The 18,555-nt window shown below is 41.3% G+C and overlaps 2 protein-coding genes across 2 annotated transcripts in view; both read left to right on the top strand.

Annotated features, from left to right (window-relative positions):
* LOC104292529 (neural-cadherin-like) overlaps positions 1–15,824 on the top strand; it is a 46,531-nt gene extending 30,707 nt beyond the window's left edge. Inside the window, exons 20-33 of the mRNA XM_009891932.1 lie at positions 651–835; positions 1,446–1,678; positions 2,689–2,966; positions 4,626–4,840; positions 5,134–5,261; positions 6,115–6,242; positions 6,377–6,509; positions 6,592–6,772; positions 10,158–10,324; positions 10,991–11,255; positions 12,023–12,203; positions 13,570–13,823; positions 14,745–14,899; positions 15,336–15,824. Of these exons, the coding sequence (XP_009890234.1) occupies positions 651–835; positions 1,446–1,678; positions 2,689–2,966; positions 4,626–4,840; positions 5,134–5,261; positions 6,115–6,242; positions 6,377–6,509; positions 6,592–6,772; positions 10,158–10,324; positions 10,991–11,255; positions 12,023–12,203; positions 13,570–13,823; positions 14,745–14,899; positions 15,336–15,737 (2,905 nt within the window). The 3' untranslated portion in view covers positions 15,738–15,824. The remainder of the gene's footprint in view (positions 1–650; positions 836–1,445; positions 1,679–2,688; positions 2,967–4,625; positions 4,841–5,133; positions 5,262–6,114; positions 6,243–6,376; positions 6,510–6,591; positions 6,773–10,157; positions 10,325–10,990; positions 11,256–12,022; positions 12,204–13,569; positions 13,824–14,744; positions 14,900–15,335) is intronic.
* Positions 15,825–16,125: 301 nt separating this feature from the next.
* INTS8 (integrator complex subunit 8) overlaps positions 16,126–18,555 on the top strand; it is a 31,628-nt gene continuing 29,198 nt past the window's right edge. Inside the window, exon 1 of the mRNA XM_009891931.1 lies at positions 16,126–16,129. Within this exon, the coding sequence (XP_009890233.1) occupies positions 16,126–16,129 (4 nt within the window). The remainder of the gene's footprint in view (positions 16,130–18,555) is intronic.

Raw genomic sequence — 18,555 nt, 5'->3', positions numbered from 1 at the left:
TGTAGCTCTCCAAAAGCCCTCCTGAGTGTGAGTCTGCAGTAAATAATGCTGCATGCCAAACCAGTCCACTTCCCATTTCCTGATGGACTAGAACACTATTCTAAATTCCTGTTCACAGTCATACCCATAATCAGTATCAGTGAGACACTGCAGGGAAAATACCCACTAATGGTCATCCTCCTTCATCCAAGATCCTGGAGAGTTGGTGTTTCCGTGTCACCATTGATTTTAAGACCTTATTTGTATTGGATGTATTTACCTCAAAGCACCTGGATTGTGACCAGAATTGAGATGTACATGTGCCATTTAGGGGTCTTGATAGAGGTGTCACTCTCAATGAATGTATCTAAACTAGGAGTTTGCAACGTTTCCAAAGTTATGGCTATAGCAGCCTGAGTCTTCCTACATAGTTAATGTGGCATAGAAGCTGGAAGAAACCTTCTTGATATACTGATAAAGAGTGATTAGGAGCCAACAGAGGGCAAAGAAAAAAAGTTCTGTTCTACCCTGTCCCTTCATGAGGGAACGGGTCTGCTTTCTTTGATAGCTTTCCCAGAATGAAGTGGATCAGAAAAAACATCAGCGATGATAATTACTACTTAGGTTTTGAACTTCTCATAGCTTGTTCCTTGGCTTAACTCTTATTACAGGTACTTTATCCTTAATGATAACTCAGGTTTGCTGACTATTAAAGAAGGAACCCCACCAGGAACATACAACATCAGAGTTAGAGTCATTGACGGAGTCTGGCCAGATGTTGTCTCAACTGTAAAGGTTATAGTGAAGGAAATCAAAGATGAGGCCCTCCATAATGCTGGTTCTATACGAATAAAAGGTAAGCAACATGATGAATTACGTTAGGATCATAATATTGAAATCTGCCTCTTTGATGTTGCTGCTGTGTTACTTAGAATTCTAATACTCTTAGACATGGGATGAGAATTGATAGTTATCTACGTAAGGGTTTGAAAATGCATCTTTGCTTGCATGGTCGTCTGACACTGCATGTGAAGTAGCATCTATGTAGAAAAAGACAGCAAGAAATGCTTGTCTGATGCAGAAGACAAAGATGAAAGATTTCTACACCAACTTTTTAACAAAACAGCAATTTATGTTTCAGAAAAAACTTCATTTGAACAAGTGTCTGCCTGAAATTCACCGAATTGTTTCAATCTTTGTGGAAAAGTAAAATCTTCTTAAACATGTTTCTGATTTAAAAGAATAAAAACAAAAAAAGAAATTAGTAAGAGTCAAAAAAGCTTCAGAACACAAACCCTGAGCAGAAGTCAACATGAAAAATTTCAGAGCCTAAAAATGAGAATACTCCTGAATTTGCAGTTGAGTCCATTTTCTGCAACCTTGATATTTATTCTGTGGTGATCCTCTCTTTTATTGCTACAACAGTTGCAAGATAGTGTTTGTCAGGTTTTTAACTTCTGTTACAGATATCACTCCAGAGGAGTTCATATCCCAATCCCCTGAAAAACAGAGTAAATACTACCGGATGAAGAAGCTTCTTTCAGAAATTATATCAGTCCAACTGGAAAACGTTCACATTTTCAGTGTATTAAATAGCCCAGGTCAAACCCGAGGGGTTGATGTTTGGTTTGCAGTTTATGGTCCACCTTACTATAAAGCAGAAAAACTTAATGGCAATGTCGCAGCCTCCAGATCGTGGGTAAGTATCCATAGTACATATGAAACCACAGCATCTTCTCACTGTGTCTATTCAGATAATATCCATTGCCTAGTGAATGCACATACTTAGAATGACTGAGGGAGTAATGTGTGAGAAAAATGGATAGTTTTAATCAGTGAAATCAAACAGTCCTTTAGGACTTACATTGAAAGTTTCAAATATGACTGTTTTAAAAGCCAGCCTATAAATACATACTAAGTCAGCCAAATGCAATGAGCTTTTAGGAATGTGAACATGTTTTTCCTATTTAGAAGACTGTAGAACACTGTATAAAGGATGTGTTTGGCTGTTGCCTTTCTACATGGTGTCTTAATGTTTGAATTTTTAGTCATCTACAGAGAAACGTTCTGTAGCTGAAACTCACAAACCAGTCAAAAGTTCCAACTTTCTGAGTTAAGAGGGCAAAGCAGTAAAATAACCATTCTCCAGCGGAAAACCAGGTTGGAAATGTGCATTGCCAGTTTAGTAAAGTTCCTACCCCTCTTGCAAAAGTGTTGACAAAAGTTTAATGACTGGCTCTGTTGGAAATGTGTCTGTTGGTACACAGAGGCTAAAATAAGAGTTACGTTTAGAATTGGTGCTGCAGTACCAACTTACTTGTGCCAGAAAAGATACTCCTTCATTGCCCAACACCTTTCCAGTATTTTAAAGACAGAAGTCCAGATTAAAAATACAGCTCAGATGCTATGTAAACAATCCATCAGAACCATCAATGATTAAAATTTATCCACGCATCTTATGATGAATATGATGATATTTTTGTCCTCTTAAGTGCTTACTCATGCTATAATTAACATATATCAAGGCTGTTGCCTTAACAGATGCCAGGCTGAACTACCTTTGGCTGGATAGGGTGAAGTAGATGTTGGAAGGAAGCGGCAGAGAAACCAGTTTTGAAAATAAATAAGACTTGGGGTTTTCATTGCTGTCATTTGTGAGTTTCCTTTCTGTGTAAAAGTCAGATGAATGCAACTAATTGTTTTCCACAGCTGGAAAACATCTTGGATATAAATATCACCCAGATTGGCATTGATGAATGTGTGACTGCAAACTGCACTCACAGCAGCGGATGCATCAGCAAGCATGAACAGACTCATGTGCCAACAATAACCACAGCTGGAAGCGTTTCACTGGTGTCTGTGACAGTCCTGAGTCGTGCCCTGTGTGGCTGTGCAGCTCGGGAGAGTCCTCATCTCTCCTGCTCCTCATACCAGACAAACCCTTGTCTCAATGGTGGCACATGCGTGGATACCGATTTGGGCTACAGGTTGGTAAAGCTTTTTCTGGTGTGCAAACAAAATGCTTCTAGTTCAGTTCTTCAGGAGGAAACTGGAAGCTTGAGGACACATCATTGTGTGTTTTCTCACAGTGGCAGATCTGAGTTTTGTTATACTTCACCCACAGGTCTTACAAATAAACCTCTATTTTCAGGTAGGTACTTAGGTTCATCATAGTCTCCGGGAAAACCTTGGGAAGTTTGCAGGCTGCACCAGTTCTGTTAATGCCACCCTGCAAACTGCTCTTTATTTTGTGCAGCCTAACTTAATGCTGTTAAACATTTTAATCACATGACTTAAGTCAGTTAATAACCTCTTCCCCACATTTCTTACCCCATTTTTTCTCCAACAATGACATCTTACAGATAAAATAGTATAAAGATTAAAAAAACGATGGGACTATACGAGCTGAGATTGAGCGTACTCCCCTTCCAGAAGGCAAGCCTTAAGCATGTTTGCTTAAAAATGACCATCCCAACATAGGAAAGCAGAAACAACTGGCCATCAAAGGGGTGACAGGACTCAGACTGAAGCTGCAGAAGCCCTGGTCATGGTAAAGATCTGAGTCTGACGTTGCTGCTCGGATGTAATCAACTAGGGAAATTTTGCTGCCCAGAAACCCTTGGTAGGCTCTGCCATGTATCATTTGCTCAACTCTGAGGATTCTTTGCTTCTGCTCAATTTTGTGAATAATCTTTTTCTGCATCCTGCCCCTGTCATTCTGCTCTCAGTCGGTACTAGCAATGTATGGGAAGCAGAAACTAAGAAATAGGGGCCCAGCTGGTCTCCCTCCCTTTCTTTCTGCCCATTTCTGTTGCTCCTTTGGTTTCTCCCTTACGAGTTTCGTTATTGTCTTGCTGTGATTACTCTTCTCTATAGAATCCCCAGAGTATTAAGGAAAGAACCCCAAGCATCTAGTTTTGATAGCGTACAGGAAATAAACCAGCAAGTAGCTTGGAATAAGAGTGAAGATGTCAAGATCTATGACTGTCACATCTCTTCTCACTTCTTCTGGGTGACGCTACCTTCCCGCACCCTTCCTGGGGAGATTCCGATTAGACAGAAGAGGAAAGTTTTTCACAATGAGAACAATCAGGCATTGGAATAATCTCCTCAGGGAAGTGGTGGATTCCCCAACATTGGACACTTCTAAGATTCAGCTGGACAGGGTGCTGGGCCATCTTGTATAGACTGTGCTTTTTGCCAGGAAAGGTTGGACCAGATGATCCTTGAGGTCCCTTCCAACCTGGTATTCCATGGTTCTATGATTCCTTTGCTTTCCCTGTCAACATTATAAAGTGTTTTAACAAGCTGATAACTAAGCCTAGTGAAAAGCAGGTTTCTTTTTTTTTTTTTTTCTGAAAAGATTAGAGGCTTTCATGTGCTTTGTGTATTAAAACGGCTCCATTGTTTATTCACAGAATATTCTTGCATAGACATATTAGCATTTAGAGCTAAAGCTAAATTTGTTTGTACAAACAAGTCGATGGGGAATGTTTTGTGACAGGAGTTTTGCTAGTGCTTAACCCGTGCTATGGCCTGGGCAACATGGGCTCCTGTGTTTAAAGTGGAGAGTCCTGCTGTGGGAAGAGCCCTTCACCGACTTCTGCTTGGATGGTGGATTTTTGCTTTTGTTTATTTTTCAATAGGTGCAAATGTTCTGCAAATTTCCACGGACCAGACTGCCAGCAGACAAAACACAGCTTCAGAGGCCACGGTTATGCCTGGTTCCCTCCTCTTAAGCCTTGCTTCGAGAGCCGCATCTCCTTAGAGTTTATCACTGAAGTCACCGATGGCCTTCTGTTGTACCATGGACCAGTGGCACGAGGGCAGCCTGGAGAACGGGAAGATTTCATTGCATTAGGTTAGCAACTTAAAGAGTATTTGTTCTTTGTGTTTGTGTGAAGGTGAGATTCTACTTGTGGAAAATACCAGTTGATAGGGATTTTTTTATAAAAGGTTCAGAAAGGTAGTTTTGGAGAAAAAGGAGAATGCAGAACAATTTACCAGCATGCCTAGTTTGTATCCTGTGTTAGAAGTTGGATTTTTTTGAACTGGCTAAAGAACTCCTCCAACTAAAATCTAACTGTAAGTCAGTTCAGCTGGGTTTGAGTGGGAGCATGGTTCATATGTATCCAATAAGAGTCTTTTTTGCAGAGCTCTCCGGTGGCGTCCCATCACTGACCGTGAGACACAGCTCTGGTGAGCTTTTCCTGCAGCTGTCGCGAAAAGTTAATGTTGCAGATCGCCGCTGGCACAATATAAAAATTATAAATGATGGAAAGGCAAGTGTAAATATGGGCAATTCTGTGGAAGCACTAATTCATGTACCTAGTTATCCCTCCCAAATCCTTCTTCCCTTCTGTAGAGCTCTTTCATCAATCATTCTTTCATCATCTCTGCAACAGCAGCGATTGAAGTTTATCACCTCAGACATACCCTTAGTCTTGAGGCAGTGAAGCAGAACAAGGCCTGGACCAGTCCCATCCAATTTTGAAATGGGGTCTGCAAATTTTTTTGTTTGATGATCCTATCTATCACTTTGACCACAGAGTTATGATAATCCAGGGGCTAAATGCTTCCTGGTCTGATGGAGTGAAATATCCTTAATTTCTCTGAGTGGGAAACTCTGCCCCACCAAGTGACTTTAGACATGCAGCACAAAGGAGATAGATATGCTTTTGTGTAAGGCAACATTTTGTTCTGGTGAACATCTTGCTGATATAACACTGGTGAAGGCACCTGCTAGTCTCCCCCTTCCTCTCCTCCATAAGACAAGCTGGGGGCATGTTGGGATCTGGGAGAGGGAGCCTGGCAGACCGTCTGCTTTGCTACATCATCTTTCTGGGTTCTGATTTGGCAGAAAACTCTGAGAGAATCCTGTCTTCCCTCTACCATGTCAGTGACTTGGCATGGTCGTGGTAGAGTCAGATCTTTCTTTTGTGTGGCTTCTTAGTTATATGCCATGTGCAATAACCTTCCAGATTAGTATGTGGGAGTGTTTTATTATTTTAATAAAGTTTCCTGCACTGTAATTGCTAGTTACTATTACCCCCTCTGCTAAGTGAAAGAAAATGTGTAATTAAAATGTATGCACATCTCTGGGTGAAATTGTTTTAAAATAATGCCTTTCTCTAGAAAGTGAAGCTGATTCTTGACCACTGCGTAAATGCCTCGGTTAGAGACAATGACAGTGTTATTAAGAAGATCTCCCAAATGGATCTGTCTGCCTGTGAAGCCTCTGAAGAGACTGTGGGATCTCAAAGGTAAAAACAAAACAACAAGAACTGGAAACGTAATTACTCAAAAGAGCTAAGGAAAAAGGTGGTGTGTGTGGGAATCAGCCAAGTTGCTGTATTTTGCATGTCAATGATTCTTTCTTTCCCTCCCTTCTCTTCAGCATGGGTAGGCTCTTCAGCGGCCATCAGCCCCTGCAGCTGGGTGGAGTTAAGAGGACTTTGCCATACCACGATTCACAAAGGCGCTTCAGAGGGTTTGTTGGCTGCATCCGCAATGTCATTGTTGATAGTAAGGTAGGGCTACTAAGACCAGTCTTGGGTTTACTGCTGTTAACTGTAGACACCTGATGTGATGCTTCTCTGTGTCCTTTTCCAGGTCTATGATTTAGAGCACCCTGCAGAGTCCTTGAACAGCGCTCCTGGCTGTGTCCTTACAGATGAAATGTGTCAGAGTGGAGGGATGGCCTCCTGTGGCGTCCATGGCAAGTGTGTTGGTGGTTGGGATTTCTTTCGCTGTGACTGTTCCCCAGGATATGCTGGACCAGCCTGCGAAAAAGGTACTGCAAGTTCTAGGGAGAAATTAATGGTGATGATCTGTGGGAACAGCATCAAACATTCTGCTTTATATTTGCCACAGCTTTGATCTGAGTAGCCTAATAAGACCATGCTATACTCTGGGAGTCATTTAGATCTGCAGCAATGCAAAGATCCTTCTAACTCTTGTCGAAGAAAGATAATGTCACAGATGAAGGTCTTTTTGAGACCTGCTTTATTTTGTGGGGGAGACAAGTGGTCAGGTGGGTTGTTATGTCTTTTTCATCACAGTGTCTTATTTCTAATGGTGAAAGATGAAACATTCTGCATTGTGCCTTCTTCCTCTGATCATATGATCACAAAATTTAGTTTAATGAACATGATACTATTTGTCACCTTGCAGCGGTTATAAGAATGATGAGGTTTCCAGCTTGGTATGTTCTCTCTGTGAAACTCGGGGGCACAACCCTCAAGTCCTCAGGCCAAATTTTCCATCTATAAAGTTGGGATAATTGCATTTGCCTCTGTCACTGGAATGAATTGAAGGTTGTGCAATGCCCCTAGACCAGAGCAGTGGGTGCATGTGGGGACATAATATCAGGCTGGCTCCAGCAAATGTGTTATCCTGTACAAAATCAGCATGAAATATATATCAGAGAACAAAAGCATGCAAGGGTGGATAACGAAAACCTCAGAGACATTGTAAGAAAGTGCAAAATTTTAGCACAACTCAAAGATGTAGGAGATAAATTTTTTAACTCCTAGTAGCATGCAACCATGTTCAGGGTTCAGGGAGGACACACTTGAAGTTGGCTCTGTCCTCCTTATCTGACTACCTTCAGCAGCCATTGCTCTGAAGCAGAAATCAGAAGTGAGTTACAGGTGTTTATTGGGACTTTACTCGCCCTGTATCTCCCTTCTCCCTCTAGGTATAAGGTACAAATAATGGGGTTGATCATAGCAGTCTACAGGGAGCACCAGTGCCCCATAACTTTGGGGGCTTTGTGTAGCGTTGGAAGATAATCAGCCCCCTCAGTCCTGTAGTTTTAATGAGGTACAGTTGAGGATGAGCAGCAGTGAGCAGTTGGGAAGGAGCACAGGCGAGCTAGAGTTGAATCAACGTGCTGTGATTAACAGATGGGACTGGTGGTGTATTAAATATCCTTTCAGCTCAATGTACTTACAATAGTACCCTATGCAGGCAGCCAGACACTCTCTTCCTTTCTCCACACAAGACTTGAAAGGTGTGACAGTAAATTACTCAGCGGAAACTGTCTGTCCAACGGGGTGAGGACTGGAATCGTAACTGGCACGCTCTAGACCTGGACCTTTCACTGTTTAAAGCGTTTATAATGACCACGGAAATGGTTAATATAGTTCAGTTATTTGTATGAATGTTTTGCAGACAGATGGTACTGGTTTGTAAACATCTGCCCAGATGTAAATCTTACCCTGTTTTGCATTATCTTGGGATGCTGGTTCATAAGCCCAACTGCTTTATTGGCTCCTGTCCCTCACCGCTGTGGGGCATACCAAGCGCTCAGAAAGTAATTACTTGAAATCCATAAATCATATCCTGATGTAATAGGAAAATTTCGATTGGTTCCAGCTTCTTCTAATATCCTGGGCTGCAAAATGCTGGTGTTCAGATGATGCTTTATGAATGGCTGATCTGTGCTTGCAGCAAGGAGCAGACAGCTGAGGACAGGAGTCTCTGTAGCATCCCACAAAATTCCATCCACGCTCATCAGCTAGAGCCTGTAGCTGCAGAACAATAAACAAGAAAGAACAGTGTGTTAGGAAGAATAATATGGGGAGAATAAGCTAGAGGAGAAAAGAAAACATGGTTTAAGAAAGAATAGAGAGAGGAGAAATGCAGAGAGGAAAAGATAGGGAGGAAATTAGGTCTCTTGATCATTTGATATATCATTTGGTATGCTGAGTGGTGCGGTTGACATGCCTGAGGGATGGGATGCCACCCAGAGGGACCTTGATAAGCTCAAAAACTGGACTCACGTGAACCTCATGAGGTTCAGCAAGGCCAAGTGCAGGGTCCTGCACCTGGGTCTGGGCAACTCCCAGTATCAATACAGGCTGAGGGATGAAGGGATTGAGAGCAGCCCTGCCAAGAAGGACTTGGGAGTACTGGGGGATGAAAAGCTGGACAAGAGCCAACAGTGTGCGCTTGCAGCCCAGAAGGTCAACCATATCCTGGGCTGCATCAAAAGAAGCGTGGCCAGCAGGACAAGGGAGGTGATTCTGCCCCTCTACTCTGCTCTTGTGAGACCCCACCTGGACTACTACGTCCATCTCTGGGGCCCTCAGCACAATGGATCCAATGGATCTGTTGGAGTGGGTCCAGAGGAGGGCCACAAAAATTATCAGAGGGCTGGAGCACCTCTCCTACGAAGACAGGCTGAGAGAGTTGGGGGTGTTCAGCCTGAAGAAGAGAAGGCTCTGAGGAGACTGTATTGCAGCCTTTCAGTATTGAAAGGGGGCTTATAGGAAAGATGGAGACAAACCTTTTAGCAGGGCTTGTTGCAATAGAACAAAGGGTAACTGTTTTAAACTAAAGGAGGAGAAGGGTAGATTCAGACTAGATATAAGGAAGAAATTTTTTATGATGAGGGTGGTGAAATCCTGGCACAGGTTGCCCAGAGAGGTGGTAGATGCCCCATCCCTGGTAACATTCAAGGTCAGGTTGGATGGGACTTTAAGCAACCTGATCTAGTTGCAGATATCCCTGCGCATTGCAGGGGGGTTGGACTAGATGACCTTTAAAGGTCCCTTCCAACCCAAACCATACTATGATTTTATATCCTGGGAACCAGAATAAGTGCCTCAGCATTAGCTGGGGAGTTTCTGGATTGCTGTTTGCATGACACTGACCTTAGATTAGCTGTTGGTGACCCCGTGTTCTTCCCTTCCATTCGCTAACTTGGACTAAATTTATAAATAATAAATAATTATTATAATAATAGATTATAATAAGAAGAAATTATAAGAAATTATAATAATAAATAATTCATCTTACCAAATAAAGACTATGTCTTTATTTGGTAAGAAGAAACTTCTTTTTTTCAACTAAGCTGTGCCCAGAACAAGCAATTCTAGGACTGCTGTCAGGTAGCGAGACTGAAATGGGTGCATAAAAGCACCAGGGTCTGGGTGGTTTCGTGTTTTTTTATTCCCACAAAAGTGCAGTGCAACTCTCTGCTAGATTACACTCAGGTGGATTCCCCCAGATGATGGGGAAAGAATTCATTTTAGTGCATTTTCCCTAGTTAACATAATAAACACTGACTTAGTATTTCTTTGTAATTAAAAAAAACCCTCTCAAGCGGTGGAAATCTGCGTGAGCAGTAATTTCTGAGATTTTCACTTTGATTTAGTGTGTGTTGTGCTTAGTTCTTCCAGAATGGGCTTTTGGAAGGGACAGTTGGATCCATTATGAGCCGAGAAGCATCCTCAGCACTCACAGCACTCAGATCCAGCTGATGGTGCGCACCCGTATCTCCCACAGCACCCTTCTCAGCTTAGCCTTGGCAGATGGGAATGGATACATCCGACTGGAGGTGAGCAGTCCAAAAGCCATTCTGTTTCAGTGCTCTTAATTTGTCATGGAGTACCTCAGTAAGAGAAAAAGATGCAGTTTCCAATTAAAGACACCTATTCTTTAATGCAATAAAGAGCAAGAATTTTCCACGTGAGAGTAGCTACTCTTATTTATGTTGTTCTTCTCAGTATTACCCTTCCAGAAAATAGATTCTAGTTGTTTCACTGCAAAAAATAGAGATGAGTGCCTGAGGTATACATGAATGGGGAAGATTGTTTTGTCTTGTTTTCTTTTTCCATTTGCTTCTTTCTGTCTCTGGCTATAAAACTTGTTTCGACATCTTTGCTGCTGTTGAAAAAAGCTGTCTGGATTATATTAGCTAGACAGAGGCTAATTATTCCAATTGTAACAGGAGGGTCATCTGGGAAGACTTAGAGGTAGACATCAATAGGGGAAGGCTGATAAAAAGGTTCATCTGAGTTAGAAGAGTGGCCTGTAAAGAAAAGAGTTGATAATTCCTGGAACTGCAGCTTTCTTGTGGTCATTTTTATGTGGGAATATAGCACTTAAAAACAGGAGTGCCATTTTCATTTTAAAAACTCTGGTCCATTTCTTGAGGCAGGACTGTGTAAAAACATTTAGAAGTGCATTTCTGTTATTAAAGGTATTTATTGTCTTCCTCTAGGTGGTTGAAGGTTTCTTTAGTGTTAACTTCAGCCTGGGGGACAAAAATCACTCTCTGAGAATGAGGACATTACGTATAAACAATGGCCAGTGGGTTCTTCTGACCATGGAGCGCTACAACAATGAATTTACCCTGCGTGTTAACAGTGGTGGAGGTGACCAAGAAGTGACCTCTGCCTTGGGTACAGATAGATGGTTTGAAATGGATTGGGCAAGCATCGTGCTAGGAAACAACCTTCCCAATCATTCAGAGAGTGATTTCCAAGGTAAGTGACATGATGGGTTCCCAAAAGGAGGGAATTAAAACCTAAAAGGTGTTAACTTTGACTGTATTGGAGAGTCTCAAACCCAGGTAAGAATTCCTGTGGAGACTACTATGCCCATGAAATCCTACCTCCTCTCCTAGAGGATTCAGAGCTAATGCTCAACTCTTTATTTGCTATTGTATCTGGTTCTAGTGAAGATGTGAGATTTCCTGTAGATATTAAAAAACACCACTTCAGATTTTTATTTCTCATGCCAGAAGCCCCAAGTAGGGAACTTATGCTGCAATCTTCACTCTCTTTTTGCCTCAAAAGGGTTTAAGGAACAGACAGAACACCTCCTGGGAGGAGGAGAAGGATTTGCAAGGCAATTTACAGCACACTCTCCATTTCCTGGAGTGGGGTGCTGAGACTGGAGACTGTGGCTCAACAGAAGACAGTTTTTCCACTCCATTGCTTCTCATTCAGCCCCGTTTTTAAGATTATATTTTAAATCTAGATTAATTTAGTAGAGCTGTTCTGATTCATAGTACAACAAAGCTGTGCTGCAGAAGTATAGGTGAAGTGTGTGTTGGCACACAGGCACATGTCCTGTAGCTCTTCTTCTAAAATAAAACTGATGATAAGCAGTATAAGGATCTTTTAAAAAAAACGTTTTAAGTTTTCTATGGTGCTCTGAAGTCTGTTGTATATGTGTTGGGGGCAAGGCTTGAGGTGGGAAAGTTGCTAACTCAATGTATTTCTCTCTATACTCCCCTGCTTTGTTGCAGGTTGCATGCGTGACGTCCAGCTGAATGGTCAGCCGCTTCTTGTGGAAGGCAAAAGCACAGAGTTTGGCTTCATTCTGAGGCGGCAAGGTGTCACGATGGGATGCCATTCCAGTGCCTGCAGCAGCCAGCCCTGTTACAGCCCTTTTCTTTGTGTAGACCTGTGGAGAAAATATGAATGCCGGTACGTTAAGCTTTTGTTTTCACCCAGGGGTGGTTGGGAAGCTCTTTCTTTCCACCTTAGGTCAGGCAGCTTGCTTTCAACACTGAAAATCCCTGCTGCTGCTGGCCAGAGAGAGGCATCCCAATGACAAATCCTGCTCTCCATCTCATCTTCCAGCATGGGCCAAACTTGCCTTTTCCTGCAAGTCCGATAGGGAACCTATTTACTCCATTATTTTTTCCCATGGTGAGAAGATCACAGGCCAGTGAGGAAATGAAATTCCCTTTCATAAAAGGTAGATTGCAAAAGCTTTGGTCTCTGCTCCTCTGTGTGAAAATAGTATATATTTTGATGTAGCCTATATATATTGTGTGTGTATATCTATATAAAATATATATTGCATATATACTATGTATATACTCATGTATTTTCTGTAAATAAGTTCAAATTAGTCATACTTTCTATGAAACAACGAGACTTTCAAAATTAGACTGTCACAAAACTGGACTCTAAAATTAGCTGCCCAGGGCCAGAACCAAAGCCCACCAGCTGGTATCCTACGCAGTTAGTTCCTTTGAGAAGATTCACTTTTTAAAGACATTTTTCAAAACAAGATATATATGCAAATCAAAATACAGTCATATCTGCTCAAAAAACCAAACATACTTACACACAGGACTGGGAGAAGGTGCCACTTGAATTCCTTCCATTCAGCCAAAATTTGCACTTCTGAGGCCTCATGATTTGTTGCTGAAAGGGCTGTGAGATAGTCTTAAGTGTGCCTTGAGACACTCCCTCCTTCAGACCACTTGTGAAAGAAGGGTATGAAGGGTCTTCCATTTATTCACTAGTATTTCTTCCTTGGATTGCAGAAAGCAGGTCTGAGCTCCTCACAGTATTCCTTCATGGCCTCTCCAATATCAGAAGAAATCACTTTTTCTGCAGATTAAAGTCCTAAAATACAAGATTGGTCGTTCTGAGGGGGTCAATGACATCTCTTTCCTAAAGGCCCAAATGAGCATTGCAAAGCTTATACTAACCACATTGATCTCAGCTATCCATTTCCTTCTCGGGGTTTTGAACATGTCTGTAGAAAAAGGGTTAGTCTGTTCAGAAGCTGACAGATCCCTTTCTAAAGGAAGGAGTGAAGGTCTTCTGCATAGCTTCTGGATAGGGAAAGCAGAACATATGTTCACGTTTTCATAAGCTTACTAGCTCACTATGTTCAAGTTTACATCTATTTCATACTCTCAATGTGGATTTGTGGTTTGCTTGAAAAGACTTGAATTATTTGCTTTAAAGAAATGGTAAAAAACTTTGCACAAAACAACATAAAACTCCAGGTGCTTTGCTTGCCTAAAAGATATCTTCTGCTTTTGTTGTTCAGGTGTCCAGCTGGGAAAGTAGAAGTGACTGACAACCTTACAGGGCTCAGACACTGTACCTCATCACCTTGTGGACACTGGACCTGTAGGAATGGGGGTACCTGTGTGGCTCAATCCCAAGACAAGACTATCTGCCAGTGCCCCGAAGGTTACAAGGGAAGATGGTGTGAAATTAGCCAGGTGAAGGCTGGAAGACCTGTTGGACTCAGCTCTGGCTCTATTCTGGCAATCAGCATGTGCCTCCTTGTCTTCCTAGGTAGGAAAGCAAGTACTTTTTGTCTTTCTTTTTAATCTTGTACCTTGCTCCATTGAATCAAGTCTGCTTTACCCTTGGATGTTGTGATCAGTGTTTCACTTTTTCTGGAGATCACCAGCTGGGAGTTCATTTGAGGATGCTAAAAGACAGGCATCAGCACATAGTTATAGTTTACTTGCTTTGAAGCCAGTTCAAGCAAATTTAGGACTTCTCTCCTTCAGAATCACTTATTTTCCATCCTTCTTAAATAAGAGCTTTCCATCTCTGTGTTCAAATCTGTGTGCAGCCACATCCATCTGAAACTCCCACTTGCCCTGAGCCTTTACATTGGTAATAGGTAGGACCTATAGCTAGTACGTGCCATTCACATACTAGGAAGGCAGAGATCTTTCTCTAGAAAGTTTATGATCTTAACAGGCAAGCCTCATTAAGAGTGTTGGGCAGAAAGAGGTGTTCACAGTGTGTGCAGTTTCAGGCGCACTTTGGCTGAAAAGATAATAACACCATAAAACTGTTTCTCGTATTGGTAAAGAAAAACTGCATACACATCTCAGAATAGTAAAGACTCCGTGATTATATTACACTTGTAACCTTCATTAAAACAGTGTTTTACTTACTTTGGGTATCTTATTTACTCAGGATTGGTGAAAGGCCAGAGATTGGCCAAAATGCCTTCTATTTAAATGGATTCCTTTAGGTAAGTAAAATACCCTTTAATGAAGTTTATGATGTAATATACATAGATGATTCTTTACATTCCTGAATATAAGTTGTTTATATATTAAGTAAGTTATGCATTTCTTACCTGGGAATTTCATTGTCAAATTAAGAGTTGATTTAATATCTCAGGAGTCTTATGCTTATCATGCATTATACTTTGTCATATGTCATATAACAAATAGGTATCTTTATTTCTTCCAGCCCTTTTGGTCTCTTACACGGTGTGGAGTCAGTGGGGAAGTTCAGGGTTTCGGAAAGGAGGTATTTACCACATTCCTGAAGAGCGTGAAAGCTGGGAGGATGTTAGAGAAAATGTCTTCAATTATAATGAAGAAGGAGGTGGAGAACGTGACCAGGTATGATGCAGCTTCAATCCAGTCTTTGCAAATACAACCTTCTCTCACCTTCCTTTCCCAGACCTTTTATTTAATTATTTAATTTATGGTCCTTATCCAATTGGCTTTTTTTTTTTTTTTTTTAACCTGAAGTACTCTTGAGTGGGAGGCTTCTATTTCAGCCCAATCCGTGACTTTCATGATGCTGGTCATCTGTGGCCACCTTCGAGGTGGCTGCTCTGGACACAGCATTCTTGCTTTAACTGAAGACTATCATTAGGCGAAGGGATTTGGTATGATCTGAACTCGGCTCTCTGAACTAGGCCCTCTCTTTCCTTCAGTTTGTAGAAAACTCACAGAATCCAGTTTTGTGTTGTATTGAGTTTTAAAACTTTTTTTGGAACCTATTTCCTTTTGTGTTGTTTCTCTCTGATATTTGCATTCTTTTTTTTTCCAGAATGCTTATGATATAGATGAACTGAAGAAACCTCTCCATACCATTCCCCACGTCTCCTTGAGGGAAGCTGCTCCACACCCCAAGACACCCACTGGCTCAAAAAGAGACTCTCTCCCAAAATGTGCACATCATAAACAATCAACATCAGCTGTTACCAGTGTCCCAGACTTCAAGGAATATGTTTCTCAAATCATCTGGGATGCAGACAATGATCTACAGAGTCTTCCAGCTGACACTATTCATTTTTACTGCTTAGAAGGGCAATGCTCTCTAGCAGGGAGCCTTAGTTCCTTAGACTCCATTAGTGGTGATGAAGATCTAAATTATGATTGCCTCCAAGAATGGGGGTCAAAATTTGACAAGCTTAAAGAACTCTATAAGGTCTCAAATGAACATTTGTAATCGGAGTTAAAGGAACTTGGCACATTGCCATGGCATACAGACACTACTTTTAAAAATTCCCTTTTTTATATATAAGGTACATCAAGTAACTTACTTGATGCAAGTTTTTAGTTACAGTAGTATGATGTACTCAGTTTTCCCAGAAGTGATAATCTGAACGATCTTTTTATATGCATTGTACAAACAGTTATTCAATGGTAGAAGTGCAAAGACTTTTAAAGCATGAATTTTCTTGAAAACTTTGGAATGTAGGATTTGTATAGAATAGCCTTATAATATCCTTTTTTTATTTGCGTAGACCACAGTGACTTACTAGAATTATCCTGGATGCAAGAACTTGAATTATTTTCTCCCTAGTATTAATATGAATCCTGTCAGGTGGGTAGCAATGGGTAGGGCATTTTTTTTTTTTTTAAATTGCGTTCATTTTAGACTGTGAAATAATTGTTACAAATGTTAAATATAAAACATTTTAAATTTCTGGTTTTCTTGTCAGCTTTTGTCTTATCCTCCTAAACTGTAATCTCCTTGACATCACACACAGCACTTCACTCACTATTACATGCTGCCCAACTGTGTGAGACTTTTTCTGTCTGATCCTTTTGCTAATTACCTATAAAGAGGGGAAAAGAGTGGAAAGATCCTAGCTGTGGGTAGCAGTTTGCTGACATGGCAATTTAAACTCTTAAAAACAGTAGTCAGACTTGGGAAAAGTTTATATTCGGTAAGCTTTTATTTCCAACTTTGCTTTCTGCATGAAGCCCTTCTTCAACGTCTGCAGCTGGAAAACAGAAGAGCTGATAGAAAGCGTGAAGAGAAGCTAGAAGGGAGCCCAGGCAAAGGTTGGAACGGAATTCTTTCAGTCAGGACAGTCATTGTAAAAATCAGGATCCTCAAAAGAGAAAGCATGGGAAACCTATCCTGTTCCCCTTTCCCTCCTCCTACTCCCACCCCCCAAAAAAGGACTGTGGTTTGAGCATGGAAAGGTAGTCAGGAGCTTCTGAAATCTAATGTTGACTTGAACGCCCCTGTGACCATAGGTAAATCACCTTAACTTGTTCTTTCCCGTTCTCTGTTTCTTACCTCCCTGGAATGGGGGCAGGTCCCAAAGCCTGGTGCGATGTGTGAATGTTAATAGGCGCTTACAGTGAGCTTGAAAGCTCTGAAGTGCTACGGGTTTCTTAAATTGTTTTCTACTCTGTGCTTTTTTAGTTGCCAGTACAACATGATACTCCAATGTTTGTTCTTTCTTGAAGTCTTGACACTTCCTTTGATTTATAAATGTTGTTTTGAGATTGTCTTTCATCACTGTTGATCATTTTACTTGGCATAAAAAATGCAAATGTAAATTAGTTTTGTACCTAGAAGGATGACTTTGATACTATTAGAACAAGTATAATTTACATTGAAAATTGAACAAAAACATCATGTGAACTGAATAAAACAATCTGCATTCATTCCATAAAATTATTTGTATAAATGATACTAAAATATCAATATTTATATTAGAGAGATTTGGAGCAAAGAGTCAGTATGAGCCACTTCTTCATATGAAAGCCTCACATGGTTGGGCATTGATGATTCTTACAAAGTGATAAAAAAGAAATATTGTAGCTACATTAATTTATAGCCTCATCTTGCTTAATGTAAATTGTCCCTCCTTTCTAATGGCATAATGGTGTTGTAAGATGCTACAAAATCTCTTACATCCAGGTTATTAAATACGTTATGCTGCAAATGAAAACACCTGAGCCCCGGAGCTTCGGTGAGGTGACTGTTCTGAGTCTTGAACTCTTAGAACATTTTTATGAAGTGCATATACATTTTTATTGCTCATTATGAAGTTGCCTCTTCTGAACTTGGTATCGAGAAAAGCTTAGCATAATTATTGGTAAACTGTCTCTTCCAAAAGAGACTAACTTGAACAATGTGCTACAGATCATGCTGACATGCCAACTATGATCTCCCAGAGGATTATTTTGTAATTCATATTCTGAAACTGAACATTTTACATACGGATGCATTAAACAATAACTCATGAAAGTTGAGGCAGTAGTTAACAGAGTAACATGCACGACAGAAGATAACAAATTGCATTGTAGTCAGGACATTTAATGGACATCTATCCTCGTGGAAGAGGAGAAAGAGGAAAGTTCTTCTGCTTCCTGGGGTCACTTATAGCAAACTGCAGGTCACTCTCAAGCTACATAGTTCGACGGACTGAGACTGAAAAAGGGCCACACCGGGCACTCATTTGATGCAGCATCCCCCGTTCCGCTTGCTGCAGAAGCTGTGGCTGTTGAGTAGATGAGTACCAGTCCTGTAGGAACAGAAAAACAGCCTAGTCGCTTACAGCAACGACTGGGGCAAAAGAGATTTGTGTTGTATTATCTACACTGAAAACTTGCTGTTTAGCCTGTGTGAAATTCAGCCAAGTGACACAGTTAAAAAATGATAGTTAAAAGCTTCTGCTAGTCATCCTGCTTCTCCCCCAGACGTTGCCACCCTAGGAAGCAGGATTATCTGAAAATCTTGAGAACCAGCTCCTGGCTAGTTGCAGCTTAGAGACTGGCGCAGGCAGGCATGGACCGTGTAAACGTGGACGTCTTAATAATGACGGAAGTTACTGCTGGAAGGAAGCTGCTGCTTCTGCCCCTTGACTTGACTTCTGTCACTCGCCCTTGTTCACGGATCAAGGTCTTAATTTCTTTGCCCTTTCATAAAGCATGAAGGTGGGGAAGGGCCGGCGGAGGCCGGAGGACCAGCCACATTACCCCAGGCTGAGCCGGGGGAGCCCGCTCTGCCCTCTGCAGGGGCC

This window comes from Charadrius vociferus, unplaced genomic scaffold (assembly GCF_000708025.1).
Source record: "Charadrius vociferus isolate BGI_N301 unplaced genomic scaffold, ASM70802v2 scaffold15, whole genome shotgun sequence".
NCBI lineage: Eukaryota > Metazoa > Chordata > Aves > Charadriiformes > Charadriidae > Charadrius > Charadrius vociferus.
This window is presented reverse-complemented; position numbering and strand designations above follow the sequence as displayed.